At 46.1% G+C, this 24807-nt stretch overlaps 1 protein-coding gene and 1 long non-coding RNA gene across 4 annotated transcripts in view; one reads left to right on the forward strand and one right to left on the reverse strand.

Moving 5' to 3' along the window:
- On the reverse strand, nt 1–23803 carry LOC124105698 (uncharacterized). Its single transcript, XR_006855817.2, has 4 exons — nt 22729–23803; nt 5975–6184; nt 2873–3108; nt 1–2306 (listed from the first exon to the last, which is right to left on the reverse strand). It is a non-coding gene; the product is annotated as an uncharacterized LOC124105698 (long non-coding RNA).
- The window catches only part of Nrp2 (neuropilin 2), a 115540-nt gene that overhangs the window by 52784 nt on the left and 37949 nt on the right, over nt 1–24807 (forward strand). For all 3 annotated transcript variants that reach the window (XM_046462946.2, XM_046462948.2, XM_046462947.2), the window contains exons 8-12: nt 5996–6140; nt 8656–9005; nt 10722–10866; nt 14739–14855; nt 17767–17907. In XM_046462946.2, the coding sequence (XP_046318902.1) occupies nt 5996–6140; nt 8656–9005; nt 10722–10866; nt 14739–14855; nt 17767–17907 (898 nt within the window). The remainder of the gene's footprint in view (nt 1–5995; nt 6141–8655; nt 9006–10721; nt 10867–14738; nt 14856–17766; nt 17908–24807) is intronic.

Raw genomic sequence — 24807 nt, forward strand, 5'->3', positions numbered from 1 at the left:
CAGACACACACCCCTTCTGATTCTGTGTCTGGCTGAATTCCCATATCCACTAGAATGAAGGCAGCTTTAAAAAAAAAATTCTATAGTCTTAAAGGGGGAGTTTTCAGAGAGAAATGTCAAGACCATGATTTACAAACAGGGAGGAGTGGGAGAGCCCATTACCTTAACATCATTTTTCCCCAGTGCAATGGCCCCCTACTCCCACCTTGCCGGTTAGGTGCAACAAATTAATTAAATAGGATGGCATCCATTGATTAACAATTTATTTTTATGTGTAGACCCATGGCTGGTTTTAGAGGAAATTTGAGGGCGGGTGGGGGAGGGGAGGACAGGCTCTGGGTCTTGGCATCGGGATGAGTTGGTGCAATTGTTTCTGAGACTCATGTTCAGAACATGACAGTGGTTTCCCCAGTCTCTGCCCACCGTTCCCGCCACCCTTCTTTTCTGCCTGCTTTGTTCTCCTCCTCCTTGAATGTCTGTGCCAAGTAGATTGAAAAGGAGAACTTTGGATGTAATGAAACATTTATTAGTGGAGAGAAATATTTATTTTTTTAAAAAGCAGAAGAACATCTCATGCACAATTTCTACCTCAGGGCTCCTGCACTGTGTTGTCTTTGAAAAATTTTCCTGCTTTCTTTGCAGTCCCTGGGGCTGGAGGAATTCAGATATTTACAGCAAGATTGAGGTGAACAGTAGATAACACCATAGTAGTAGTGAAGGGACAAGGCATGTGCACATGGAATTCCAAAGCCCAACTCAGATTGGATGCAGGAGACGTAAGGAGGGACTGCATCTGTCCACTGAAGGCGCCACTTCACTTAGGAAGGTTAAATAGGCAGGTTAATGCCGGAGTCTTCATGGGGCCTCTGCTCCAAGGAGCTCAGAGAATTTGCCAGAATCTTCTCATTGGCCTCTGAGGCAAGATTGATGACATGTAGCATCTTTACTTTGCAGGGTACTTGGATGCTAATAGCAAAGATGAACAGTATATAGGAAAGGGAATTAGGTGAGGCAGAAAAGCCCCCTGCCTAGAACCTCAGGAGGCAGCAGGACACAGTGTGCACTGTTCTCAGTGGGGCCAAAGTCTGTGTGTGCTGTTCACACAAGATTTAAGGAAGGGGTCAGCAGAAGAGGGTTCGCTATGACTAAAAGTGGGTGAGAAACAGGGAAAAGATGACCTTAAAAAACATCAGTGGTGCTTTCTAGCTAGATGTTTCTTATTATATATATAAGAAAAAAAAGTTTTTATTTTACACTGTTTCAAATAGTCCATGTAGTTCCTGGCTCGTGGATGCATGGGCCTAGTCAGCACATGCTGATTATCTTTCCTAGGGGGTGTAGATAACAACCCAACTAGGGTGTTGGAGAGCAGCCGATTTACTTGGCAGATACCCCCTTCCCCAGAGGTGCAAATCAGAAAATCCATGAAATGCTGCTGGTTTTCAGATTCTGTCTTACCGAAAATAAAACAAAGGTCTCAAGAATCAATTGGAAAATGTTGGATTATGTTCAGAATTCAGTGAGGCACCAAGTGGATTATCCAGACCACTTTGTGCCCTGAATTGTTTTTTCAACTTGGTTTGCAGAGATGCACTTAAAGAAATCTTTATGCCCAACATAACTTCTTCTTTTTAGCAAATATACCCTTATGCATATTAAATAATTACAACATAATTAATCCTATCCCCAGAATCCTATCCCTAGGGTCACCTTGAACATACTCCTGATTGTCCAACAACCAGAGTAGTATTTTTCTTTAAAATGAATAGAAATATGTATACTCTCTGACTTCCAGCTTTTAAAACAGATGTTTAAATTTGATCATTGTTTTTGATATATGCCTGTCTAGAGATAATATATATATATATGGATGCTCTGGGTATAATATATATAGATCCACTGATTTTTCTCAGCATTCTGAACATGTCACTGCAAAGTGATGACCTAAAAATTTGGAGCCTCAAGATGGGACTTGGGAATCAATGGCTTTCAGAACCTGAACTCTTCCAGTTGGCCAAGAACCCATTTGTTGGGTGTTGTGCAGGCATTCAAGCCAGCTGAAAGTGATGGTAAACTCTAGTGTTCATCTGTGGGCCTATTATCAACATTTTCCTGCAAGAGAAACCAAGGTATCAAAGGTTTATTGATTTTCCTGTAGTGATTCAGTGAGTCGGCAGAGAATAGGAAATAAAACCAATTTCCTGGCATCATTTCCCATGCACACAACCCCTTACCTTGCAGTGCCTAGACTGGAAGCCAAGAATCCATCTCAGGGAATTTGATCAGAAAACATAGGAAGGGTGATTCTAAAACCACAGAAGCATTGAGAAAGTCATAAAGATGTATAATATATGATAGCATTTATCAGCTATAAATAGGGGCGCTACAGGGAGAAAAATAGAGACCTTGTAAATCCATTGGGTCAGGAGAAATAGAAACTGCTTAATATTTCATTAAAAATGGATTCTCATAAATTGCACTTGGATATCTTTGGGCAAAAGACAGTAGGTAAGGCCTAAGGCATTGTTATTCATTGCTCTTGGTTATTAATAATTTGAACTGTTATTGAACCAACACATCAACAAGGTGTATTCTCCCTGTGAATGGGGCACTCACCACTGGTTGTGGGCACTATTTGAAGTGTATTAAAAAAAAAATCCACTGCACTTGTCCACAAAATCTCTTTAACTATAAGGGACAGTGAATGCCTTTTCACAAAGAGGATACCCTTGGAGGAGTTCATGAAAACTCTTGTGAAGAAAGGCTTAGAATCTAGCAGCCAGAAAGAACCTGACAAATCAATGCACGCAATCCCCCCATTTAGTAAAGGAGGAAATTGGGGGCCCCCAAGGAAGTAGAGATATTTGCCTACCTTCTGAGCTAATTAGTAACAGAATTTGGCTCCTTCTCTTGATTCAGCAGTGGGTCTTATTTTATTTTGTCCTCTTTACCACACTCAGAGTGAGAGATGTGTACAAATTTTAAGGAAGATGATAGGTGCTGAGGATATAGCTTAGTGGTAGAGTGCCTGCCGAGCATGCATGAGGCCCTGGGTTCAAACCCCAGTACTGTTGAGGCAGTGGGGATGATGCTCCTTCAGCAAAGAACCTGTAGCATAGGGAACATATACAAGCACAAAGTCAAGAACAAACAAGAGACCAGTAAGGAACCAGACTCACAAACATGAAGGATAATTTGAAGCCAAGTTGAAAAGAATCTTCATGTGATTCCAGGGGTGGGAGAAGAGAGAGCAAAAGAATAGCAGAATAAAGTTCCATGTAAGCCACAGGCAGACGGCCTAGAGATCAACCATATGCTTGCCTCCTTCCTGACTGATGCCACTGTAGGTGGAGATTGAGGGGATTCACCCAAAACCTGGGCCCCATGCATCCATGAGAAGATCAGCTCCTCCCCAGCAGGTGTACCCCCATGTTCACATGCAACCCCATTGGCACCCACACTACTTTACCAAAGATGGTCCAGATACCCAGTCATTCCCTTACGAAGGGAGAAAAGGAAGGGTTTCTTGGCGTTGTTTGCCAAAGCTGAGGAATGAAGGGGTCAGATCAGATAAAACTGGATATTAAAAACTCATAAGACATGCTGTGTTTCTAAACCGTACCAGCATGGTGTGTATGCTGTGGATTGGTGGCTGTGTGCAAGTTCAAATCCACTCAGCTCTCCAAGGATATATTCACGTGGCAAATAAAGCTATTTCCCCCACATGAACTCCTTAGAATCTCCTGCTGGAAGCCTCATGCCCATCACCATCACCGTCCACAGGGAGCATCCAGAGCCCCCCCCAGCCCCCCACTGCTCACAGCACCCGTCTGAAATCAGCAAAGAGCTGCATTTGCTTCTTTCTTGCCAAAGCAAAGCAAAACAAACAAAAGCCTCTGTCTCATGATGAATTCTGGGAGAACTGATTCATCTCTTTTCCTTGGAATCCGTTCCTCCATCCTTTTCCTCAAAGCCGGGAACCCTTTGTCAGCATAAAGTCAGCAAGAAACAAGAATATGGCAAGGCCAGGACTTTCCTTGGTGCTGGTGCTCCTCTTGGTTTTGGGTCCCTCTCTGAGATTAGGGTTGCAGAGAGTCAAGGACCTCTCCCCTCTAGCCTTCTCCCAGATATACAGCTCCACCCCTTTTCTCTATTTCCTTGGCTCTTCCTTCTTCTCTCTCCTCCTAATCCTCAATCACTGTACAGGAAGCAGCAAAATTGAACCTGGGTGAGAGGAACAGTCACCAGTTCTTCCTCTGTGCTCCCTGATGTCATCAAGACAGCAGAAGGGGGAACAGACAGCCTTAGGATCCAGAGTGCGAGGACTCCCCCTCCCCCCAGGGAGCAGAGGGAGCAGCAAGTTCCGTGGGCTGAGTGGGAACCCCTCAGATTTGGTGGACTTAGCACCAAGAACTATAGTTTAAACAGAAGTAGGCTGATGCCCTTCTTTATTTTTCTGGAATAAGCCAATTCCTTTCATTTGGTTGCAAATATGCCATCGTGGTGTATTATTAAGTACAAGCTTGCAAATGGTGGGGTTCGCAGGACATGGAGAAGAAAGGACTATGTTGGTAACTGCCTGTAAATATCTGTGCTTTCCTTTGCTGTCACTCTAAGCCGTTCTATGATGGGATTATAAACTCACGCTGGGGCCACATCACTGGACAGCGATTTTACTTCCATTCAGCCCATGATTGGGAACCTGAAAGGCTCCATGACTCCTAGCTACCAGCATGAATACTGCAAATTTATTTAAAGACATAAAAGTCAACCTAAGAAAAAGCTTAAAAGCTTTGGATTCAGACAAGCATCTCTGAGCCTAGGTTTCCTCATCAATAAAGTGGAGATTATAATACTTTGCTTCCTGGAGTGTTGCAGACACAACTGTGTTTACACAGTGCCTGGCTCAAAAGCATTCAAATATACTAGTTTCCCATTCCTCTGTCCCAGCCCTGTTGATACCCCAAATTCCTAGCATGTCCTGGTCATCATAAGCTGACATATCTAGTTCCCCTGCACAGGAGAAGGTGCTTCTTGAGGCAGAGTTAGCCATAAGCAAATTTACAGGGTCCCTGGGTTATTACAGTTGTGACAGGCATGATTTAGAAACGATGTTTGGTTAGCTGGTTTTTCCCTTCCCCCTTATCCAGGGAAACCAAGAGAAACTCACATATACTTGCTCCAGTTACTTTTTTTTTTTAAATGGAGAGCTCAAAAAAAGCATAAGGTCCATATGGCAGTTATTGATTTGGGCCATCTGGTAAGCCAGGACTTGAGTCTACCATGTTGGAGCAGAAACTACTCCAAAAAGCCTTTCCTCCCATAAGAGACCTATTGGTCAGCTGGGGACAGGGATGGATTTCATGACAGGGTAGGGACTAGAGTAAGAGGAAGTGGAGCAGGACTCTGAGGGACCACCTGCAACCATGACCTACAACAAAGACCAGAGAGATGCAAGAAAGTATTGACTAACCCAGGGGCCTTGGCAGTAGACGGGGCCCCCTCACCCACTCTCTCATGCATGGAGTGGGAAAGTGTCTAAGTAACCATCAAAAAAAAAATGTGAAACACTTTATAATTACAAAATTCCCTGCAAATATTCCTGTAAGCCTACACCAGGAGGAAGAGGGATTGTCAAATCCAAGCTGGAGAGTGATTTTAATAGATACTCTAATTTTTTCTTTCTTAGCTTCTGAAGTATTTTCTTTGACAAGTTTCTTCCTCTGCTTGCTTTCAGCCCAGAGACAAAATTTCCCTTCCCTCTGAATGTTTTTTATGAAGACTATTTATTGTTTTCCAAGTTGGAGCAGTGTGAGAAATTAATTTTTTTTTCATGGTGTTGTAAAATAAACCCACAACAAGAAACCTCGTGGTTACTTTAGACTTGAGGGAAATAAAATTCAACAGAACTTTTCAACCCACTTCAAAGCCTGTTCAGGTGGCTACATTACCAACCAGGATCTCAGGAACTTACTTTTCATGTCTTCTGTTGCAGGTATTCCAAGCCAACAATGATGCCACCGAGGTCGTTCTGAACAAACTCCACATGCCGCTGTTAACGAGGTTCATCCGGATCCGTCCACAGACCTGGCACTCAGGCATTGCGCTCCGCCTGGAGCTCTTCGGCTGTCGGGTCACAGGTGAGGTGGGGACTCCATCACTGACCAATCCTGGGTTCTGCTCCCTGTTTCAGAAACTGAATGATTGTACCACAAGACTGTCCTGGAGGCTTGGTTTGAGGACTCAAGTCCTATAAGCCTTCATCTTTTTATTCATTCACTCATCCAATATATTTTTCTTAAGCATCTACTATTTCTACTAGCTAAAACTCATGGAAAGTTAACTAGGAGTCAGGTTTAATTCTCATCTAAAATAGATTATCTTTTATCATCCTTATAACGATTTTGTGAGGTAGATGTTATTATTATCGCTTTATAGATAAGGAAACCAATAGGTAAAGAGCTTGATCACTCAACCAGTAAATGGTAGAGCCAGGGTTTGACTCTGGGCAATTTGAATCCAAAGACTCTGCTCTCAAATAGTTCTCTGTGCGGCCTCAAGCCGGGGCCAAGAGCTACACAACCCAGTTCTGAGTGTCTATTTTGGATGAGTTAGGCAGATATTAATAAGCAAGCAAACCTAAGAATAGGTATAAAATTAAAACCAGGATAAACTATGTTTTCCAAATTATGTTTGGAAACATGGGCTCATGGGATTTGACCCAGCCCAGGGGGCCTAGGAGGACTTCCTTCAGGAGTTGATGATCGAGGTCAGAGGGCAGAAGGCAGACAGGCATTACCTGGTGAAGAAGGGAGGGTAGGTATACCTGGCAGTGGTCACAGGTTGCTCAGTGGCACTGTGTGGTGAGAAGGACCAAAAGAGAAAGGGGGGCATGGAGGGTATATGTGAAGGAAAAACAGGTGCTCACATGGGCTAAAACTCAAGCGGTACAGATTGGAAAAAGCCAGAGTGGTATCTGGATGTCTTTGAGAAGTTGATACAGTGGTCTGGGTAAAACACAGTGGTGGCTAGACCAGCACCAGCCATCTAGCGCCAGTCCAGTCCTCTTGTCTTATGGACTCCACTCAAAGCAGGCAAGCTGCCTCTTTGACCTGGAAGGGTCTTCAGTGTACATCCACCCACCTGCCTGCCCCCAGTTCATTCCAGCTCTGACAGGGAGTGTTCCAGGGTGTGGCCCTGTGTGGGCACTCTGGTTTAAACTCCTTGCATTAGTACAGCCTCTGTGTCATTCCTGTCCCTTCCTTGTACATTATCTTGCCCACTCTTCCTAACAGCCCTATGAGGTGAGTGGGGCAGGTGCTGATGTAGAAACCAAGGCTCAAAGAAACAAACAGCTTGACCCAAACCACCCAACAACAGGTGGTTCCTATACCCACATTTTCTCGATACAAATTCTCTGCTCTTAACACCTTTACAGAAAGATCTGGCTTCCCTCTCCTGGAAGCTGTTCACCCTGATCCTGCACAGAAAGCTGTTTTCTGATCCTTTGTGTTGGTGTTCCAGGCCAGCAAAGGCTAATTAGCAAGGATTTAGTGACGGTTCACTTTCTGGAAGATTGAAAAGAGAGAACCAGTGAATTTGGAAAAGGGAGGCAACTTGAAGGATCTTTTCTTTTTTAATCTATTCAGTTTTCATAAGTTTAATATACATTTGCTGTTGCCCTGCCCAACACCACGATTCATATATTTTGCACTCACTCATTCACTCCACAAAGGCTGTGTGTGAGGCCACACACTGGGTACTACAGTTAGAGAAGTGAGGAAAACAAATGAGGTCTCTAGCATCATGGAGCTTTAGGGTTAGTAGACAGGATAGAAAAAATGCAAGTATGTGCCATTATAAGCAAAGATGTATATGGGGGAAAGAACGGGATGTTCTGAGAAGGAACAACTGAGAAGACTTAATTTACATGCATTCAAAGATTGGGGATGGCCTTTCTGAGAATGTGACACTCATGCATTGGGGTGAGTAAAGGGTACCTAGTGAAGACTGAGGGGAAGGGCTCTGGGGTGGTAGGAACAGCCTCAGGCAGTAGAGAGCTTCCATACACATGTGGAAGTAAAGATCTGATACTGACCCCAGGAATGTTTCCATCTAGTCAGCAAAATGATCATCTAAGAAAGAAGAAGTCAATGTTTTGCTGATCTCCCCTGTGCTCATGGTGCTTGAGAGAGTCAGAAGGGACTAGTGGCTTGGAAAGGATGCATAGACATGCACTCTGAGAGGCCTTGGCCAAAGCCATAATACAAACAGCTACCAGCCGTCAGATACTTAAATATGCCAGGCACTGTCCTCAGGGCTGCTACATGGTGATGAACAGAATCCTCGCAACAACCCCCAAGAAATAGGTGTGACTCTTACCTCCCCTTTCAAAATGGGGAAACTGAGGCAACAGAACAATTAAAAAATTATCCAAGGACATCTAGTTAGTAGGTAGCAGAGTGAGCACAAATCTAGGCAGTCTGGCTCCAAGTTCAGGCTTTGAATCACTGAGCTATAGGACCTCAGAATGCAGAGAAATCAGTGCTGATCCAAACAAAGTATTTGAGTGGGCTTCTTTTACAGCTCCCTACTAATAGGGGGATGGTCTTCAGTTTGTGCGGGTCAGCCATGACCTCCATTTTCTCTCCACAGATGCCCCTTGTTCCAACATGCTGGGGATGCTCTCAGGCCTCATCGCAGACTCCCAAATCTCCGCCTCCTCCACCCGCGAGTACCTCTGGAGCCCCAGCGCTGCCCGCCTGGTCAGCAGCCGCTCGGGCTGGTTCCCTCGAATCCCTCAGGCACAGCCAGGTGAGGAGTGGCTTCAGGTGGACCTGGGAGCACCCAAGACAGTGAAAGGCATCATCATCCAGGGAGCCCGTGGAGGAGACAGCATCACAGCAGTGGAAGCCAGGGCATTTGTGCGCAAGTTCAAAGTCTCCTACAGCCTAAACGGCAAGGACTGGGAATACATCCAGGACCCCAGAACCCAGCAGCCAAAGGTAGGCCATCCTGGGAGGACTCTGTAGCATTCCCCAAATAGGGAGGCTAAGTGGGATGCAAGGAGTTGGGGGTGCTGATTTCTCATCCAACAGCCATCATCAAACCTCTACAATCCAATAACGCAAATATTGAGAGATTACTTTGTGCCAGTCATAGTGCTTATTACCTTATTTAGATTCTCTTAACCCCACAGGCTCTCTACAAGAACAATCCTTCCATCGCTCCCATTTTAGAGACGATGAAACTGAGGCTTTATCTCCTAACCAGGGTCACACAGTTTACCTGTGTCCAAGCCCACGATTCAGAAACTATAAGTCTGACTCAAATCCAAACACCTAACCCTACTCACACTACCTGTTTATAAAGTTCAACACCCTTTACACCCTCTGTCAGATGAAGTTTCCTTGAAACTGGCCAGACACCTCAAGAGGATGTGGTTGCTGGAAGCCAAACTATAGAAACTAGGGATTTACTTCCAAAAATAACTGTTTTTTTTTTTTAAAACATTGCTGCACTCCTTTGTATTTTCCTAGTTTTAACTGCTTAGATCTTTCCTGCCCCTCATATTGAGACAAGGAAGAACAGAGAGAAATTTACTCCAGGCCAGAAGTTCAGGCCAGATAGCCCACCCACTGCCATCAGAGAGGCGAAGGCCGGGAGAGAACATCTTGCCTCTGTCCTGCTTCAGATTCATCTCTTGCTCTGATCCTCCCTTCTACGTTATCCTCATTTTCCTCAGAAGAGCAGGGCCCCTAAAAAAGAAAGTCATATTACATGTCTCTGGTCAGCTTCCTTTTTGAAGAAAATGTTTCCATTCTGAATGTCAAGGCCAGGCCTGGTTTGGAGGTTTTGCAATGCTGGTATCAGCTCCCAACTCACAATTTCAGAGGTTTAGAAAAACTCTGGGTTTGGTAACTGGAGACTTCAGTGGATGGAGAGGTTGAACCACAGGCTTCCCCAGGGACAGCTGACCCTGACTTTTCTTGTAAAAGGAGGTGATCTTGGCCAGGGTCAGAGCCTGGCCTCCCTGAGATAGTGCCCCACTTTGGGTACTTTTGACCTCGATCCCCCTGCAGCAAGGGTGGTCCAGCAACAGCACTCCTGGAGGTTACTCAGCTCCTCACCATCCCAACACCTGCCCTTCCCCTAGAGGAAGGACCCCAAGGTAGCTCTGGATTGGGGTCCCACCCAAACTCAACCAGGGCTGCCCACCTCCATCACTTTTCTCCATCAGGGTGCTAGGTGAGGTCTCTCTTGATAGAATTATCTCTGCTAAACAAAGGTTTGGGCAGTGTGTGACCAGAAGACATTGGAGTAGTCGTTTTGCCTTCAGGCTCTCAGTGAACTGCTGGTCAGCAGAGGCTTCCTAAGTCTAGACTTTCATGCATTAGAGAAAAGGCTATCTTTTCTCGCTGACCAAGTTCAGCTTCAAACCCATTTGGAGCCTTATTCTTTCCCGAATCCTCAGTGTCCAGCCCAGGAAAATAGACATCACTTGACAATTGCCACTTTTATCTGCTCCCCATTTTCTGTATTTATGGGTCCCTCATTTTCTCATAAATGAGGGAAGTACTTTGGTCTGAAAATGAAGCTCCTGTAAGTCATAATGTCCCGTGAACCAACCACAAACTGCCTTCGGGGTTGGTTGTGGTGGGGGAGAGGGTGAGCAGGGAGAGGTTCCACACAAGAAGATCTGATGGCTTGTCTCCCTGCAGCTGTTTGAAGGGAACATGCACTACGACACCCCCGACATCCGAAGGTTCGACCCTGTTCCAGCACAGTATGTGAGGGTGTACCCAGAGAGGTGGTCTCCAGCAGGCATTGGGATGCGGCTGGAGGTGCTAGGCTGTGACTGGACAGGTAAGGCTGCTTTCCTCTGCGGTCTCGCTTACATGGTTTTGTGACCCTGGTATCTCAGAATGCCTTGGAAGGGGGTGGCGAGGGCAGCCATCCCTGGCTCCACGAATTAGGAACCCTGCCACCCCATCCCCTGCCATGCGCTCAGACCACCTCTGGATTGGGACGGTTTCTCAAGGGATGTGTTTGCCTTTTTAAGGGATCATTTCAGTTCTCCAACCAGAGTCTCGCACAAACAAGTCATAACCACACACCTCCCACCCAAATTCAATTAGACCCTGCCTCTTCAGGCCAGAGGGCTGTGGCTGTTGATTTAGGGCAGAAAAAATACTCTCATGATAATAAAGTAATCGGTTTATGTCTGAATCTGGCCTCCAGATGTCAGTGGCTAAAAGACGGCATTTTCATTTCAGAGCCACATCTGTAAAAGGCATTTATTTGCTCAGAAGGGACCCTGTTGCAGGGCAGCCTATGGGAACTCTTCCCAGAGTGCAGCCTGAGTGTTGCTCATTCCTGCCCCGTCAGGTGGCACAGGCCCAGGGCAGTACTTCTAACTCTTCCTCTGAGGGTGAGGCCTGCTGAGCTCACCCACCCTTCCTTATTTCCAAGGCAGGGCTCTACCCTTCTGAGTCAGACCCCACCTCCCCTGCAGGCACTGGCCCTCCTCCCTCCACAGAGCTGGCACTAGATCTCACACAGCGCTCACTCACTGTCTGCCACAATGAACTTGAAGGAGCCACCTGGGGCTCGGGACCCAACCCAGTGCAGGCAGGAGCAGCCAGCAGGCTGAGCTGTCCTGCCCCTCCCTACCAGGGCCCCAGGTATCCCCATTTTCCTGTCTGTGCCCTGCCTGTCACCAGCTCTCCCAGCAGGATGGCATGAAGGATTAATAAGGGCATGTCAGAGAAATGCTTTTGGCTCCCAGGGAGAAAAGTGCTGCCTGTAGGCCCGCTACAAGGGCACCGAGGAGCCCCGTTGAGGCGTGCCCAAGTTAGCCTCTGTCACCTGGGAATTGCAGGCAACCCCAACAGACACATCCTGGTAGAAAGACACTTACTCTCCCTTTTGTAAGGACGAAGCCCAGGTTTCTGCAGCCTACTCCACCTGCCGTCTCACAGGTGTTGAAAATCCCACCTCCAGCACAAACCGGCTTCCTTTACAGCCGCCTTAGAATCCCGAGTTAGTGCTGTGGAAGATCCAGGAGCTGCAGGCTAGTGGCTTCCAAATGTGTTTAACCATGATCCTGAATTTGAAATAAATCTCTATCACAGCCCTCCTCACATACGAGCATGCACATCCATGTGCACACAGGAGTGATAGTGTGTGGTTGAGTACTTGCACTCCAGAGGTAGAGTGCCAATGTCGAGTCCTTCCGCTCTGCTGTCTCTGGCTGCATAGCTGTGGATAAGTGACTTAGTCTCTCAACCAGCAAACAGGGATACAATAGTCTATCTACACCCCTAGAATTGTTCTGAGGATTACAAAAAATCAAGCATATAAAGTGCTTAGATTGCTACCTGGCACCAAGAAAACCTTTTGTAGGTAAATGTAACTGAAGCAGAAGGTTCCCAAAGCAGTGCTACCCTTACTAGGTGAGTGTACTCTGAAATTTTATAGCTCAGATTTTAAAAATGCTGGTCATGACCCATTAAATTGATTCTGTGATCTACTGAGGAGTGTGACCCATGGATTGAAAAATAAATCACAGAGCTAGACCAAGCCCCCTTTTACAGACAGGGAAAAACTGAGCCCCAGAGAGAGGAAGCCACTTGTCAGAGGTCACTCAGCTTCCTGGGGGGCCAGTCCTCTGTCCCTCTGAGCCTGTTCTCTCCCAGTCTGGCCCTGCTTTCTGGCCAGCTGGACAGTTGCTAATGACCTCCTCCCCTGATTGTCCTCCCAACCCCACCCTGCCCCAAATTGCACTAGTGATGGTTAGCAACAGGTTTCCCATTTCAAAGCCCTGCCTGGCCCTTGGAAGATCAGAGTTGAGGCGTGTTACCCTGTGCTCAGCCTACTTCCCTTTGAAGTCTCTGACATCTGGCTTCAATTTGGGGGAACGCTGCCGTTTGATGGGCAGTTACCTTGGAGCACCCAGTACAAACACGGTAGGCACGAAGACCGGTGCGATTTCTTCGCTTTCATTCCACACCGTGCCCTCTCGTTGCCCCGCTGGCACCCAGTGCCCCTGGGTTTCAGTTTATCTCCACCAGTCAGCTGACCCATTTTGCTGCCTAACATTTTCAGAATCCGTTCTTGGGTCATGTGGCTTTTCCTCTTTTGTAGGCTTTTCCAATTTCCATCTGTTTCAGCAACTCACTCTTGGTTCATTTCTTTCTTTCTCCCCCAAAAGGATAACAGAAAAAAAAAATAATGGGCTGGGTTGAGCTGCTGAAGCTAAATAATTTGACAGCGCTGCTTCACCTGTTAGTGTGTTTGTTTGTGTTCCAAATGTTTACTCCTGGCCTTGCCGCCCACAGCTGGCTTTACAATTGAGTTTGAGATTCTATGACACAGTGACAAATTTGAACTTACAAATTAGGACGCTTCGAGGTTATTTGCTATTTACTTTGAGCAAGAGGCAGACAAGGCAAAGGGACGTCTGAAAGGTTATGTGCGTAGTATTTAATAGCAGAAAGGTGGGAAGTCGACCGTGAAAAAAGCTATTCAGCGTATTTAGCAATTTCCTTCAGCTCCTGGCTTTATTAAATGGTATCCTGAAGGGTGCCTGACAAAGGCGCCTAATCACCTACAGTAGTGCAAAGGAGCATGTGTAGAAATGGGAGGAACAATTTATTGGCTTCTTCAGGACACCTTGTTGGAGGGCAGCTCTGAGATGAAGATACCACCCCGCGACACTTGGGCTTGAGCACCAGTTTCCAAAACTCTTTCCACCCCACCCAGGGCCTGACTCATAGCTCCATTCATTCCCCAAATGGTTGCTGAATGAATGACTGGCATGAGCAAATAAACAAGCAATTGAATGGAGGAGTGAATCACCTAGAGCCTAGGTCAAAACCAACTGCCTGCAGCCAGGTCAGGCCTCGCCCCTTATTATAGCATTTTAAATAAGATGCCAACATTTACAAGCCTGGAGATTTTACATGGGGATTTTTGACTTCTTATGGGGTGGGGGCGACTTGGGGTTTGAGGGACTTGGCCACACTGGGTCACCTCCTCCCCAGGCCTCAATCTGCTGGAGCCAATCATGGAGTCACCTTTTCCACCTGGCATGCAAGGTCCCCCTGGCCACCATCTCCACCACCACTTACTCTCTTGCCATCCCCAGTCTGCTTCCGTCACTGACAGTGGCTGTTTGGATCCCGGAAGCCCTTGAATTTGCCACACCCTGACCCAAGGGCACAGCCCAAGTTACTTTCACCAAATCAAATCTGAGTTTCTTGAAGTCCATATTCTCATCCGTCTGGTTTTGTGCAAACATGAACACAACATTGGATCACACTGCCCAAGGTGCCCAAGTGTTGGGTTTCTCTTATGGCTTTGGGGATAGTGCTCCTGATTACACTGTTACAGGTGACCCCATAGGGTGTTTTGTAGAATTAGCTTTCTGAAAAGTCTCATCTGATGGAGAGGAGGCCTTTTGTACAGGCCTTGGGGCCTTGGTGTAGAGTCAAGGGCATGGATTTGTGTCTGTGCCTCTGTCACAGCGGCTTCTGCAGCTCTAGATCATTCTCATTTGACTCAGGCCATGCTCCTGGCCTGTCAACAGCAAACGCAGGTGACTTTAGTGGTTTTTGCACATGTGGGCATCTTCACTTTCCTTCTCAAAAGCCCACACTTAGGAAAGAGTTTGGGGCCATCTTTGGGGCATTTCAGGGCAAGCTGCTTTAACGTTCTCATCCTTTGCCTTTGCACAGACTCAAAGCCAACAGTAGAGACTCTAGGACCCACCATGAAGATCGAAGAGACCACCACCCCCTATCCCATTGACGAGGAGGCCACAGAGTGTGGGGAGAACTGCAGCTTTGAGGATGGTAAGGGTCAGGGTGGGTGTCGTATTGCATCTGGGATGGACCTATCAAAGTTGGGCTGGTCTGTGACTGGGCAAGGGCTTGGGGTGTCCTGGGTCAGAGATCCAGAGAGTCTTAGGGGAGGCGTTAGGGAGGTACAACTACTAAAAGGCTTCAAACAGTGAATCTAGAAGTATTCAGATATTGTAACCAGTAGGTGAGAAACCATTGGTCATCAGCTAAGATAACATGCCTCCAAGGAAAACCTCCCAGGAGAAATCTCATGGTTGAGCCCTTAGAATTCATTAATCTGTGTCTCCATGGTATAGTCAAGTGAAAACCTGACAGTCATCTGGTGACGTCTCTGGAGTGTAGTAGTTGGGCTGATTCACCAGTTGACCATAACTTTATTGCCTTTCCCTGTGTCTTTCACCACTGCTGGATTAAGAAGGTGGTATAACAGGGATGGTTCTACGAGGTAGTGTATCACATCCTCCATGATGGAGTGCAGGCCAGAGGCAGGGACAGAAGTGTGAAGAGGCATCTTGAACCAGTTCTTCAAAACTCAGAGACCCTTGTTTTGGGATCATCTCTTCACAAGGGAAACCTGTATGCCTTTTATTTCATTTTCTAAGCAAATCCAAGTTAGACAAAATAGTAATTGGCTGGGCCCAAAAGTAAGTCACATTTTAAGTCATACTGTAAAGGTCATCGAGTACAAGGACATTCCGAATAAATCACGTGTTTCAGGACACCTGGCATTTCTGGCTAGAATCTTGAGTTTGACAGCCTTGATTCACAGTAAATTACTGATCACCATTAAATGTTCATTAAACAAAACGAGGAGAGATTGGCAAAGAGACCCGAGGAAAAAACATAAAGACATAGGTAGATGGTGAAATACACACACACAGCCATTTGATAGTATGAAGAACTGCACAGATCAGGGCAGTGGAGTGGGGGGGATGGCTCCAAGAAAGGGCTACTAAGAAGAATGGGAGGAAAGCCAAAAATAAATGCTGAAGTTGTGTGACTGAAAAATGATAATTTAATACATATGCTTTAGGGAATGTGCTTTTGTATATCGTGTGGGTGGAGGACACTATTGGTCAGGGTTGGTTGAATACAGAATCCTGACATTTTAATGAACTTGTTTTTGTTTTATGAAGAGGAGAAGGAGACTTGGAGAATCTTCTAAGACATGTTTAAAACAGTTTGAGAGCCAAAAATGGGATGCATAGGGAGTTAATGTACGATATTAGATTCATAGAGTTAGCTTGATGGGGGCCCCAGGGTGGGGATTCTATCCAAATGACAATCCAAATTGAAAATTTAAGGGTTCTGCAGCAGATTTTCAGAAGTTTATTTTTAATATAATTTTACCGTTTATAGTGGTTTGTTTGATTTGAGGTTTCTTTGATGGTGCCTCCCTTCTCCTTTTCAGCAAAAGATCTTTTTGTGGAATTTGGTTCCTGAGATACAGTATGCATGTAAACATTAGAGAGGAATTATGGTATATTGAATTACTCTATATTTTTGAATGGAAAAATAGACATTCAGAAATTGTTGCGAGAAGGGGATGGTGAGGGCTAAGGGCCGAATTTTCCAAGCCACAGGTTGATGCTTCTGTAATAGATTCCATGTGTTTCTTCTTGACTCAAGCTGACTTTGGCCAAGGGTGGGCAAACATTAAATATTCTCTCTTGGGAAGGGGAGGCACCAAAACAGAATCTACTGGTAATCTGCCTCCTGCTCCTGAGGTCAGCAGCACCCTGTCCTCCTAGACACAAGCCTCCTCAGTCCCATGGGGAGCAATTTGTTTCTACCAGTTCTGTTTTTCCCGTTAGACTTCCTAACCTGCATTCTGAACCTTCCCCACGGAAATTCCTCTCTGGGAACCCTGGGAAGGGAAGTGAGAAGGCCAAAGACCCCACTTCCTCCCTGCTACCAGCCTCAGCCAGCACTTTTCCGCTGTCTCTGCAGCCACTGCTGGCACAGCTCCACATTTGGGTTCCCATTTCCTCTCTTTTCCCACCTCCACACAACCCTCACTTAATCATGTATTCGACACTAGCTCATATTAGATTTTTGGAGTTGGCTGGAACCCCAAAGAAACCCTCTTGGATCAGTCTTCAGGCTGAGGCAGATGAACCTCCCGAGCAGACGGGTCAGGCCATTTGTGAAATCAATTCTTAGATTTCCACAAGGAAAGCATTCTCCACCTCCCCCTGGGATTCTAACCTTCGGGGACTTCACAATGTAAAATGATTTCTTCTCCTGGTCACCACGGAGCCGGGTGGCCTGCTGGTCTGGCCCCTTCATCTTGCTCCTAACTTGTTAAATTGCCCGCCTGGAGCTGCCAAACTGTCCTGGTCTTCTGAAATAAGAGATGCATCACCCAGAGGTGAAGGGTGGCAGACAAGCCCGCGTTGTTCCTGAGGCCTCTTTCTTTTTCTCTGGCCAGAACCTCCCAGGCATTCCAGCCTCTCTGGATGCTAACTGGCTGCCCCACCATCTCTGAGAACCAGGTTGGCAGGAGATGAGATGCTACATTTTGGGAGCCAGCCTTCCACTGAGGCACTGGGGAGACATTCTTCTCTGGCATTTAGGGAACAGCAATTTTCACATTTGTCTGCTCTCCGAGGTAGACAGAAGAGGCTGATTAGAGCCTAAAGCCATTTGGTGGCCTCATTTATAATTGCTTACTATGGGAACCACTGGCAGACTTGGCTTTCATGCCTGGGAAGGATGAGACCAAAGCCTGACCCGAAAGCCAGCGATCGCCAAGATGAGTTAAATGAATAAGCAAAGGGAGCCACTTCTTTCTCTGCTCGGCAGGCAGGCCTTGCCAGCCATTTAAATAGCACCACTGTGGCTGTTCTCTGGACCCATTTCATTTGCCTTCCTTTGGGTTATTTTTTTTCTCCCCCTTTAGACAAAGATTTGCAGCTCCCTTCAGGATTCAATTGCAACTTCGATTTCCCCGAGGAGCCCTGTGGTTGGATGTATGACCATGCCAAGTGGCTCAGAAGCACCTGGACCAGCAGCTCCAGCCCCAGTGACCGGACATTTCCAGGTGAGCCAACTGAAGGCTGGGAGAGGAAGGACGTGAGGCCAACCTGCTGCATGTTTTCCAGCCCCAGCTCCCCCTGCAAGCTTCATCACTTCCCACCACAGAGTCATTCTCTGTTCCTTGCCCACAAACCACCAGTCTTTGCTGCAGACGTCATCGCACAGACTAGTCGCTGGCTGGTTCCAGCCCTCACTTGTGATGACAGCACAGCCTGGCATCGGGGAGAGGGAGGGAGAGACCAGGATAAAAGAAAAAGAAAGAAGGAGCATTGGGGAGGTTCCAGGAGAGGGGAGGAGTCATCCGGTGTCCTCGTTCCCACAGCCAGCATGGCTGCCACTATCACAGAGCCTCTCCTGGTATTGTTCCCAAAGTGGCTCATTGGGAAGCCACTGGCCTTGACTCTGAGGGATACTTCTGAGTGTATCACCCCTTCTGGAGGCTAGCAAGTCAAAGGACTGAAATGCTGCCACACCCATAGGTGTCCCAGATGTGATGTGACACGATGGGTGCATCAAGCAGAGCTTGGCAGTCCTTGAAATATGGTGAAGTTCACCCTTTGGTTTCAGAGAGCCAGGTGCCATCAGCCTTTCTAAACAGGGAATAGCAAGAGTTGTCTAACTTTTCCAAAATTGAATGATTTCCCAGTGGCGTTCCCGTCAACGTTTACAACTTTCCAAAGGCTGGGGGAAAAAAAGAATGTGCTTGTAATGTTTGCTGCTTTCAGTGGTGTAAATGTTCTTGCTGGCCATTCAGTTCCAGCCACTGATACAGCAATGGAGGCAGAGTTTAGAGGCACAGGGTATGAGGGAGAGGTTTTCTACTGTAGAGATGCTATGGCTATAAATTACCTGAGAAGCAAGATACTGGCCAAAATGTATTAAAATAATTAGGAAATGTGGTTTGGGGGATGTTTATTACCTTTTGTTTTTAATATGATTTATTATAATTTTATGTGATTTCATTTATCATAATGATTACATTTAACTTCCTTGCAAAATTCCGGAAAATTTAACAAGGGACTCTCACTAACTGGTACACTTGATTCAGCACACTACTCGTTATCTTTCCATTTTTCTACACCTCCAGCCTAAACATTTAGACTTCTCTATAAGCATTTGAGAGGAAAGGGGTTAATTCTGGAAATTTAGTAGACTAAATGTTACTAGTATGTAATGGGATAAAGCTAGAAAATAAAAGGGGGAAGGGGCTTTCCTGCTGCCAGCTTCCTCAGAATTGCTCTGCTGCCCCTCACCCAAGGGCTGGAGGTGTCCCCTGTCCCCAGGGAAGAGCAGTAAGACAGGCACTAGGAGAGCGCTTGGGCCAGCCTCTGACACAGCCCACTCTTGGTTTCCTGGAGGGTCACAGCGTCTGCTCTGGAGAAAAACATTTTCATATTTCAAGTGTTTATCTCTTCAGCATTTGAGTGCTCAGAGAGATGAGTATCTGAAGATGGCCACGGCCTCAGGCACAGGAGAGAACACTTACCCCAGTCCCAGCCTTAATCGCCCTCCCCCCTCACTCACTGCAATAATGTTTAATTAATATAATGAGCCTCCTGCATGTTGGGAAAAAAATACTTATTTTTATAACCCAGCCTGGATTTTTCATTTCATTTCCTCCCCTTTGAGACTGGGTCCAATTAATTGGTGGGTTTTCCCAACCCCCATCTTTTATCTGAATGTAGGGGAGGCTGGTAAGGTGTGTGCTCGTGTGCAGAACAAGCTCGTGTCTGAACAAGCACAGTTTGTGGTCCCTATGAGTGGGGGGGGGGTGTCTGTGAGGGTGTGGATAAGGTAAGGCTTGGCAAAGGCACTTTGAATAAAGGGCTGCACACACGGGCTCTCTATAGAGTGGGAAAATTTACTGACTCTTATTCAATGTCCCTCTTCAGGTTGTTTTCTAATAATCCTGGCCTCTTCTCTTTCACTCTTATAAGGAGATTTTGCCCAACAATCTCTGATGCCAGTCCTGTCCAGGCGACAAAGCCACTTAGCAGGTAGCAGTTCTGGAAGGGCTTAAATCACCTCCCTGAGACTCTGGCCTGTACCATTCTTGCCCTTTACCTGCCCCTCCTTGTTCAGTGCTGGTCCCCACCTGAATGTCCTACCCACTGACCTTTGCTGCTGTTTGGGAATTCTAGTCTTTGTCTCCATTCCACTTGATTCATTCCACGATGACGTCTGGGAGGGCTTTTCAGAGCAAATTCACAAAATGGGCAGAATCTCAGCCTTTGGCTGAATGGATGGAACTGAAAATATTAGGGCCATAAGGAACTGCTAGATCAAATGTTGTTCCTCCCTTAAGATACTGAGAAGGAAAACAATTATCTTGCTCTTTCACGGGAATCCCTGAAGTTTGGAAGAGTGGCACTTGTAACCCGCCTCAGGGAAACAAAATCATAATATTGTTCAAGTCCTTCCTTCTATCCTCTGATGATTCTAAAACCCTGTTTCTGCATTTCCCATTTTCCTTCTGCTTACAAAACTCAAAATCAGGCTTTCAGCAGAAGATAGAACGCCCTTTCTGTTCAGGGTGGTCCTTTCTTTTAAAAAAAAAAAACAGGGCCCTGAGGGGAGCCAGCAGGAGAAAGGAAACAGCTGTGCTTGTCTGGGGGTGGGGCAAATGCTGATGGGTTCACAGTGGCTATGCCACCCAGTCAACCTGAAAGCCACTGGGTCACCCGTGCTTTGCTATCCCACAAAGAGGAGACCGGTCCCATCTTGAGGAGCGTGCCATGTATTTTATCCCCTTAGAGGGTAGGTAGACAGAAGTAATTAAATTTGGGTAAGGAAGTATCTCCATCAAGGGTAGAGGGAATGGGGTTGGGAGAAAGCACGGAAAGAAGGGAGGAAATAGTCATGTTGAAATATCATACACAAGCCATTTGATTAGAAGTGTCTGTGGAAACTACTTACATTCCTTAGATGTTTTTTGATTTAGTTGTTTTCTCGTGTTTTCTCCCTCACCCCCCTTCCTTCTCCTTTTAAGTCAGCAATTAGTTCTGTTCTTTTGGCCAGTGCTGATGGTTGCTCCAGGCTGACAAGACACCCACTGGTCTCATTCCACTGTTTTTGTTTTTCAAGACAGTCTTTCAAGCCACTCAAAAATGCTTTTTTTAGCTCTTTGCTTGTGGCCAAGCTGCCTGGAGTGTGTTCATCCCAGCCCCTGGGGACTCTGTTCCAAATTCAGTGACCCCTGGTGGCAGAGGAGGAGCCTGCCCATGGTCTCTGAGAAGCCACTTACCTTTTTTCTGCAGCCACAATGACAAAGAAGCATCCCTTGTACTAGGGCTAGCATATTTTCTACAGATATTCTCAAGGGCTTTGATTGTGAAGAGGATGATCAGACTCAGGTCTTTAAGGAGCAAGGCAAAAACTCTGAGGGCTGGCTCAGGTATTTAGAGCTGCCATGTTTAATATAGGAGCCACTAGCCACATGGCTATTTAGATTTAGATTTAAATTAATTAAAATTAATGCAGCTAATGCTTCAATTCTGCTGCTGCCCTAACTACACCCTTGGCACAGTAGCCACCCTGAATCAGTCAATGCCTGTATGGAACATGTCCACAGGGACAGGGTGTTGTGTTGGACATTGCTGATCTAGGACCCTTGGTCATTAACAGGAGAACACCCCAGAGCCCTTGCTGATGCTTTCTTTGGTTTCTTGGTGTGGTAAACCAAGAAGCAAGTGATTAAGGGGATTTAGCTTCTCTATAATCCTTGCTAAAGTGTTCAGTGGACAGTGTTTTAATTTTTTTGTATCATTCTACTTCACTGAGCAACCATAGTCAAGTAAAAAAAGTAACAGCATTAGATGGTATAGAAACTACTTTTGATCAATAAAAAAGAGCATCCTAAGTAAGTGCAATCTGATACCAATAAGAATAATGATAGTTATTGTTGTTTTCATCCCTATTATTATCAGGAATGAGACAAGAAGACTAGATATAAAGCCAGATCAGCTTCATAACCCTCAGGTGGGTGGTGTTCTTACATGTGTGCTGTTTTATACATTGGTTGACCTAGTAAAGCACGGGTACAGTGTTACTTCATCTCAATAATTTCAAATCATGACAGTGATATGAAGAAAACAGGCAAATTCTATTTGGCATAGTCCACTGTTTTGACAGAGCTTTGCCTGGCTTAGGCAAGGGCTTGAGAGGGCAGCACCCCAGGTTCAAAAATAAGCTCAAATAGGCATAAATTCAGTATCTTGATATCCAGATGTTATAAATTGTGCCTATCCCTTCAAATATAAGTGACAGACATATTAACTCCTCATGGGGGATGTTTTGATGCAGATTGGGCCGCAGAATAAACTCCATTAGAACAGAGACCAGAGCTGTGATTCACCATGAATGTGCATAAGAGGACTGTGAGTGGGTGCTGGGGGTGGGTGTTTGCAGAGAAATCTAAGGAAGTAATTGATGAATGAACTCACTTATGCTAGACTTGAATTTTGACATTGAGCTAACATTGATTCTGAATTTAAAAGCAACTCTCTGGTTTCAAAATATCAGGTGGAACCAGTGGCAGCAAACACTGGACTGCTGTTGGGCCAAGTTGCCTTCAGAAAGAGGCTCCTGTGGTTTGCGGGGGCACAGCCACTGCAAATATAAGGACAGAAATCTCTTGGGCTGTAGACCATAATGGATAATTAAAGTCCAAGAACAGCTTGGGCTAAAATAAAAAATTTTTTTAAAAAGTCAATATTGAAGGAATAATTTCACCTAGAAAAGGAAAGAATAGAGGCCCTTCTTTAGGGAAGGTAGGAAAACATCTCCAGCTTCTCAGGAAAGCCAAGTGGGGAAGCAAAGCTCTTACCTCTTTTTCCTGGTTGAATTCCCCAGCAGTGTTTGGATTGCTAACAAAGATGCAAAGACGACAAGAAGACTGTCCCAATAGTCGAACTTTTCCTGAAAACTGACGTACCAAAGAACAACTCAGGTAGACTCCAGCGCAGGGCAGGCCTGAAGCCTTACTTAACCACAGAATGTTCTCTTGTAAAGCTTGAAAACATCCTGCTGAGTTCATCCCAAGTCATGTTTCCTTTAACCGGTTGTTAATTTGAGGACCTTAGCAGAGATAGACTGACCTTGGGAGGCCAGCTGAGGGGCTGACTCATGTTTTAGGTATGACCTATACTAAGAGTCTGTATCTCCTGCAGCACTGAATATTCTTTCAGATGGTTGCTCTAGTCGGAGGGCAAGATGCTAGCCAGGAGATGTGTGTGTTGGACAGATGGCGTGTTTGGCTTTGTGATAGCCAGGAGGAGCAAGCTGGTGATTTATTTCAGGGTTTGGTGAGGTATAGACACAATTGAATCCGTGGCAGTGGGGCCAACCATGGTCACGTGTTCCCGCAGCACTGAAGTGGCTGAAGCCAGATGGACCGTAAATCGCCAGGTGAAATATCAAGAGACCTTTCTAGAGACAGCAGCAGGTTTGCAACGCCTGAATGACCCTGTCCTCTGCGCTTCCTCCCTACCCTTTTGAACTCCTGTTGTTTATTCCCCTGTGATTGTTTTCCCTGCATCGTTGGTGACCACAGATGTTTTGAGTCAAGGACCCAGCGAAGTGTCTCCCGAATACGTCAGGTCCAGGAGGAAAGGGATTGTGTCTCTGGGACATTATTTCTTCACTCTCTCTCAGCAACTGAACGTGTTTCCTTTCCATTGTCTTTTTTTGGAAGCCGTCCATCGCCGGCAGCACGGCCATCAGCTACAAGAACAAGAAGGCGGCTTCCAGCAGGACTGGTTCTTACTTAGTCAGTCAGTCTTCGCATTGAGGCAACATCGTGACAATCCAAAGGGCCTTTCCTTAAAGTCCAAGTACATCAATAAAGTAGCCCCTCCCCCAGGCCTTGCCAAACTTTTTTTTCTATCAAGTCCTCAACAGCCTCCATATGCTTAGAGCTTCCTTGATATCTGGCAATGGTGGGCCATAAATTGGAATATTCCAGAAGAACAGTCTTCACTTGCAGCACATGTTCCATCTCAAGATCTTGGTGCGGGCACCGTGGCTTTAAAGAGCTAAAGCATTTAGCTTGGAAGAGAGGTCAGTGGAGACCCACCCCTGTAATCAAAGCCCCGGAAAGGGGACGGTTTGAAGGGACAAAGGTTGTGTTTCCTGGGGAAGCACAGACTAAAGGTCTTAATTCTTCATAAGTAAAAATGTTTTTAAGTCAGAGAACAGAAACTGGCTGTGTTGCCTCAGGGATAGCAGGAGAAGTGTTTAAATAACAGCCAGGGAACTTAAGACCAAATTTAAGGAATTCCTGGCATTTGGGGCTGTGGCCTTGACCACACATTGCCCTTGTGGCCTGTGGAAGCACTTTCTCTGAAGAACTTAAAGCAAAGGGTGACAGTGTGCTTGGGGCATTTTGGCCTGCTCCAAGTCATCCCTTGAGGTCCCACCCATGTTCCAGGACTGCAGACTATTTTATTTCACTTGCTGTAGATGGCACATGACGGCAGACATGTGGTGAACAGTGCAGGTTGGACAACTTGGGGCCAGCTGGTTTCTGGGGTGCAGACAGATCTGGGGAGTCAGTCTTTGTAACAGAAGACATCTTGACTGTCCTCAGGCCAAACCACACTCGCTTTTGAATCTTGGGTTGACCTCACCAGGTTATTGGTGGCCTTTCTACCCCCTTTTCTTTCCAAATAAAACAAAGGCAGGCATAGGAGGGGTGTGTATTGTGATAGTAGTAATTCGTTGAGCTTTTACTGTGTGCCTGTTACGACATAAAACCTTTCCATGGCTCATTCCATCTGTGCCTCCCCCACAACCCTGTACAGTAATGCTGTTAGTACAGCCACTTTACAGATGGAAAGACTAAGTCTTCCAACAGTTAGTGAGCCTGAGGTCAGGATTCCAACCCAGATGAGAGGCGGTGCCCTGG

The sequence above is a fragment of the Marmota monax genome, unplaced genomic scaffold (assembly GCF_021218885.2).
Source record: "Marmota monax isolate L192 unplaced genomic scaffold, Marmota_monax_Labrador192_F-V1.1 WCK01_AAM20220418_F8-fsc00095, whole genome shotgun sequence".
Classification (NCBI taxonomy): domain Eukaryota; kingdom Metazoa; phylum Chordata; class Mammalia; order Rodentia; family Sciuridae; genus Marmota; species Marmota monax.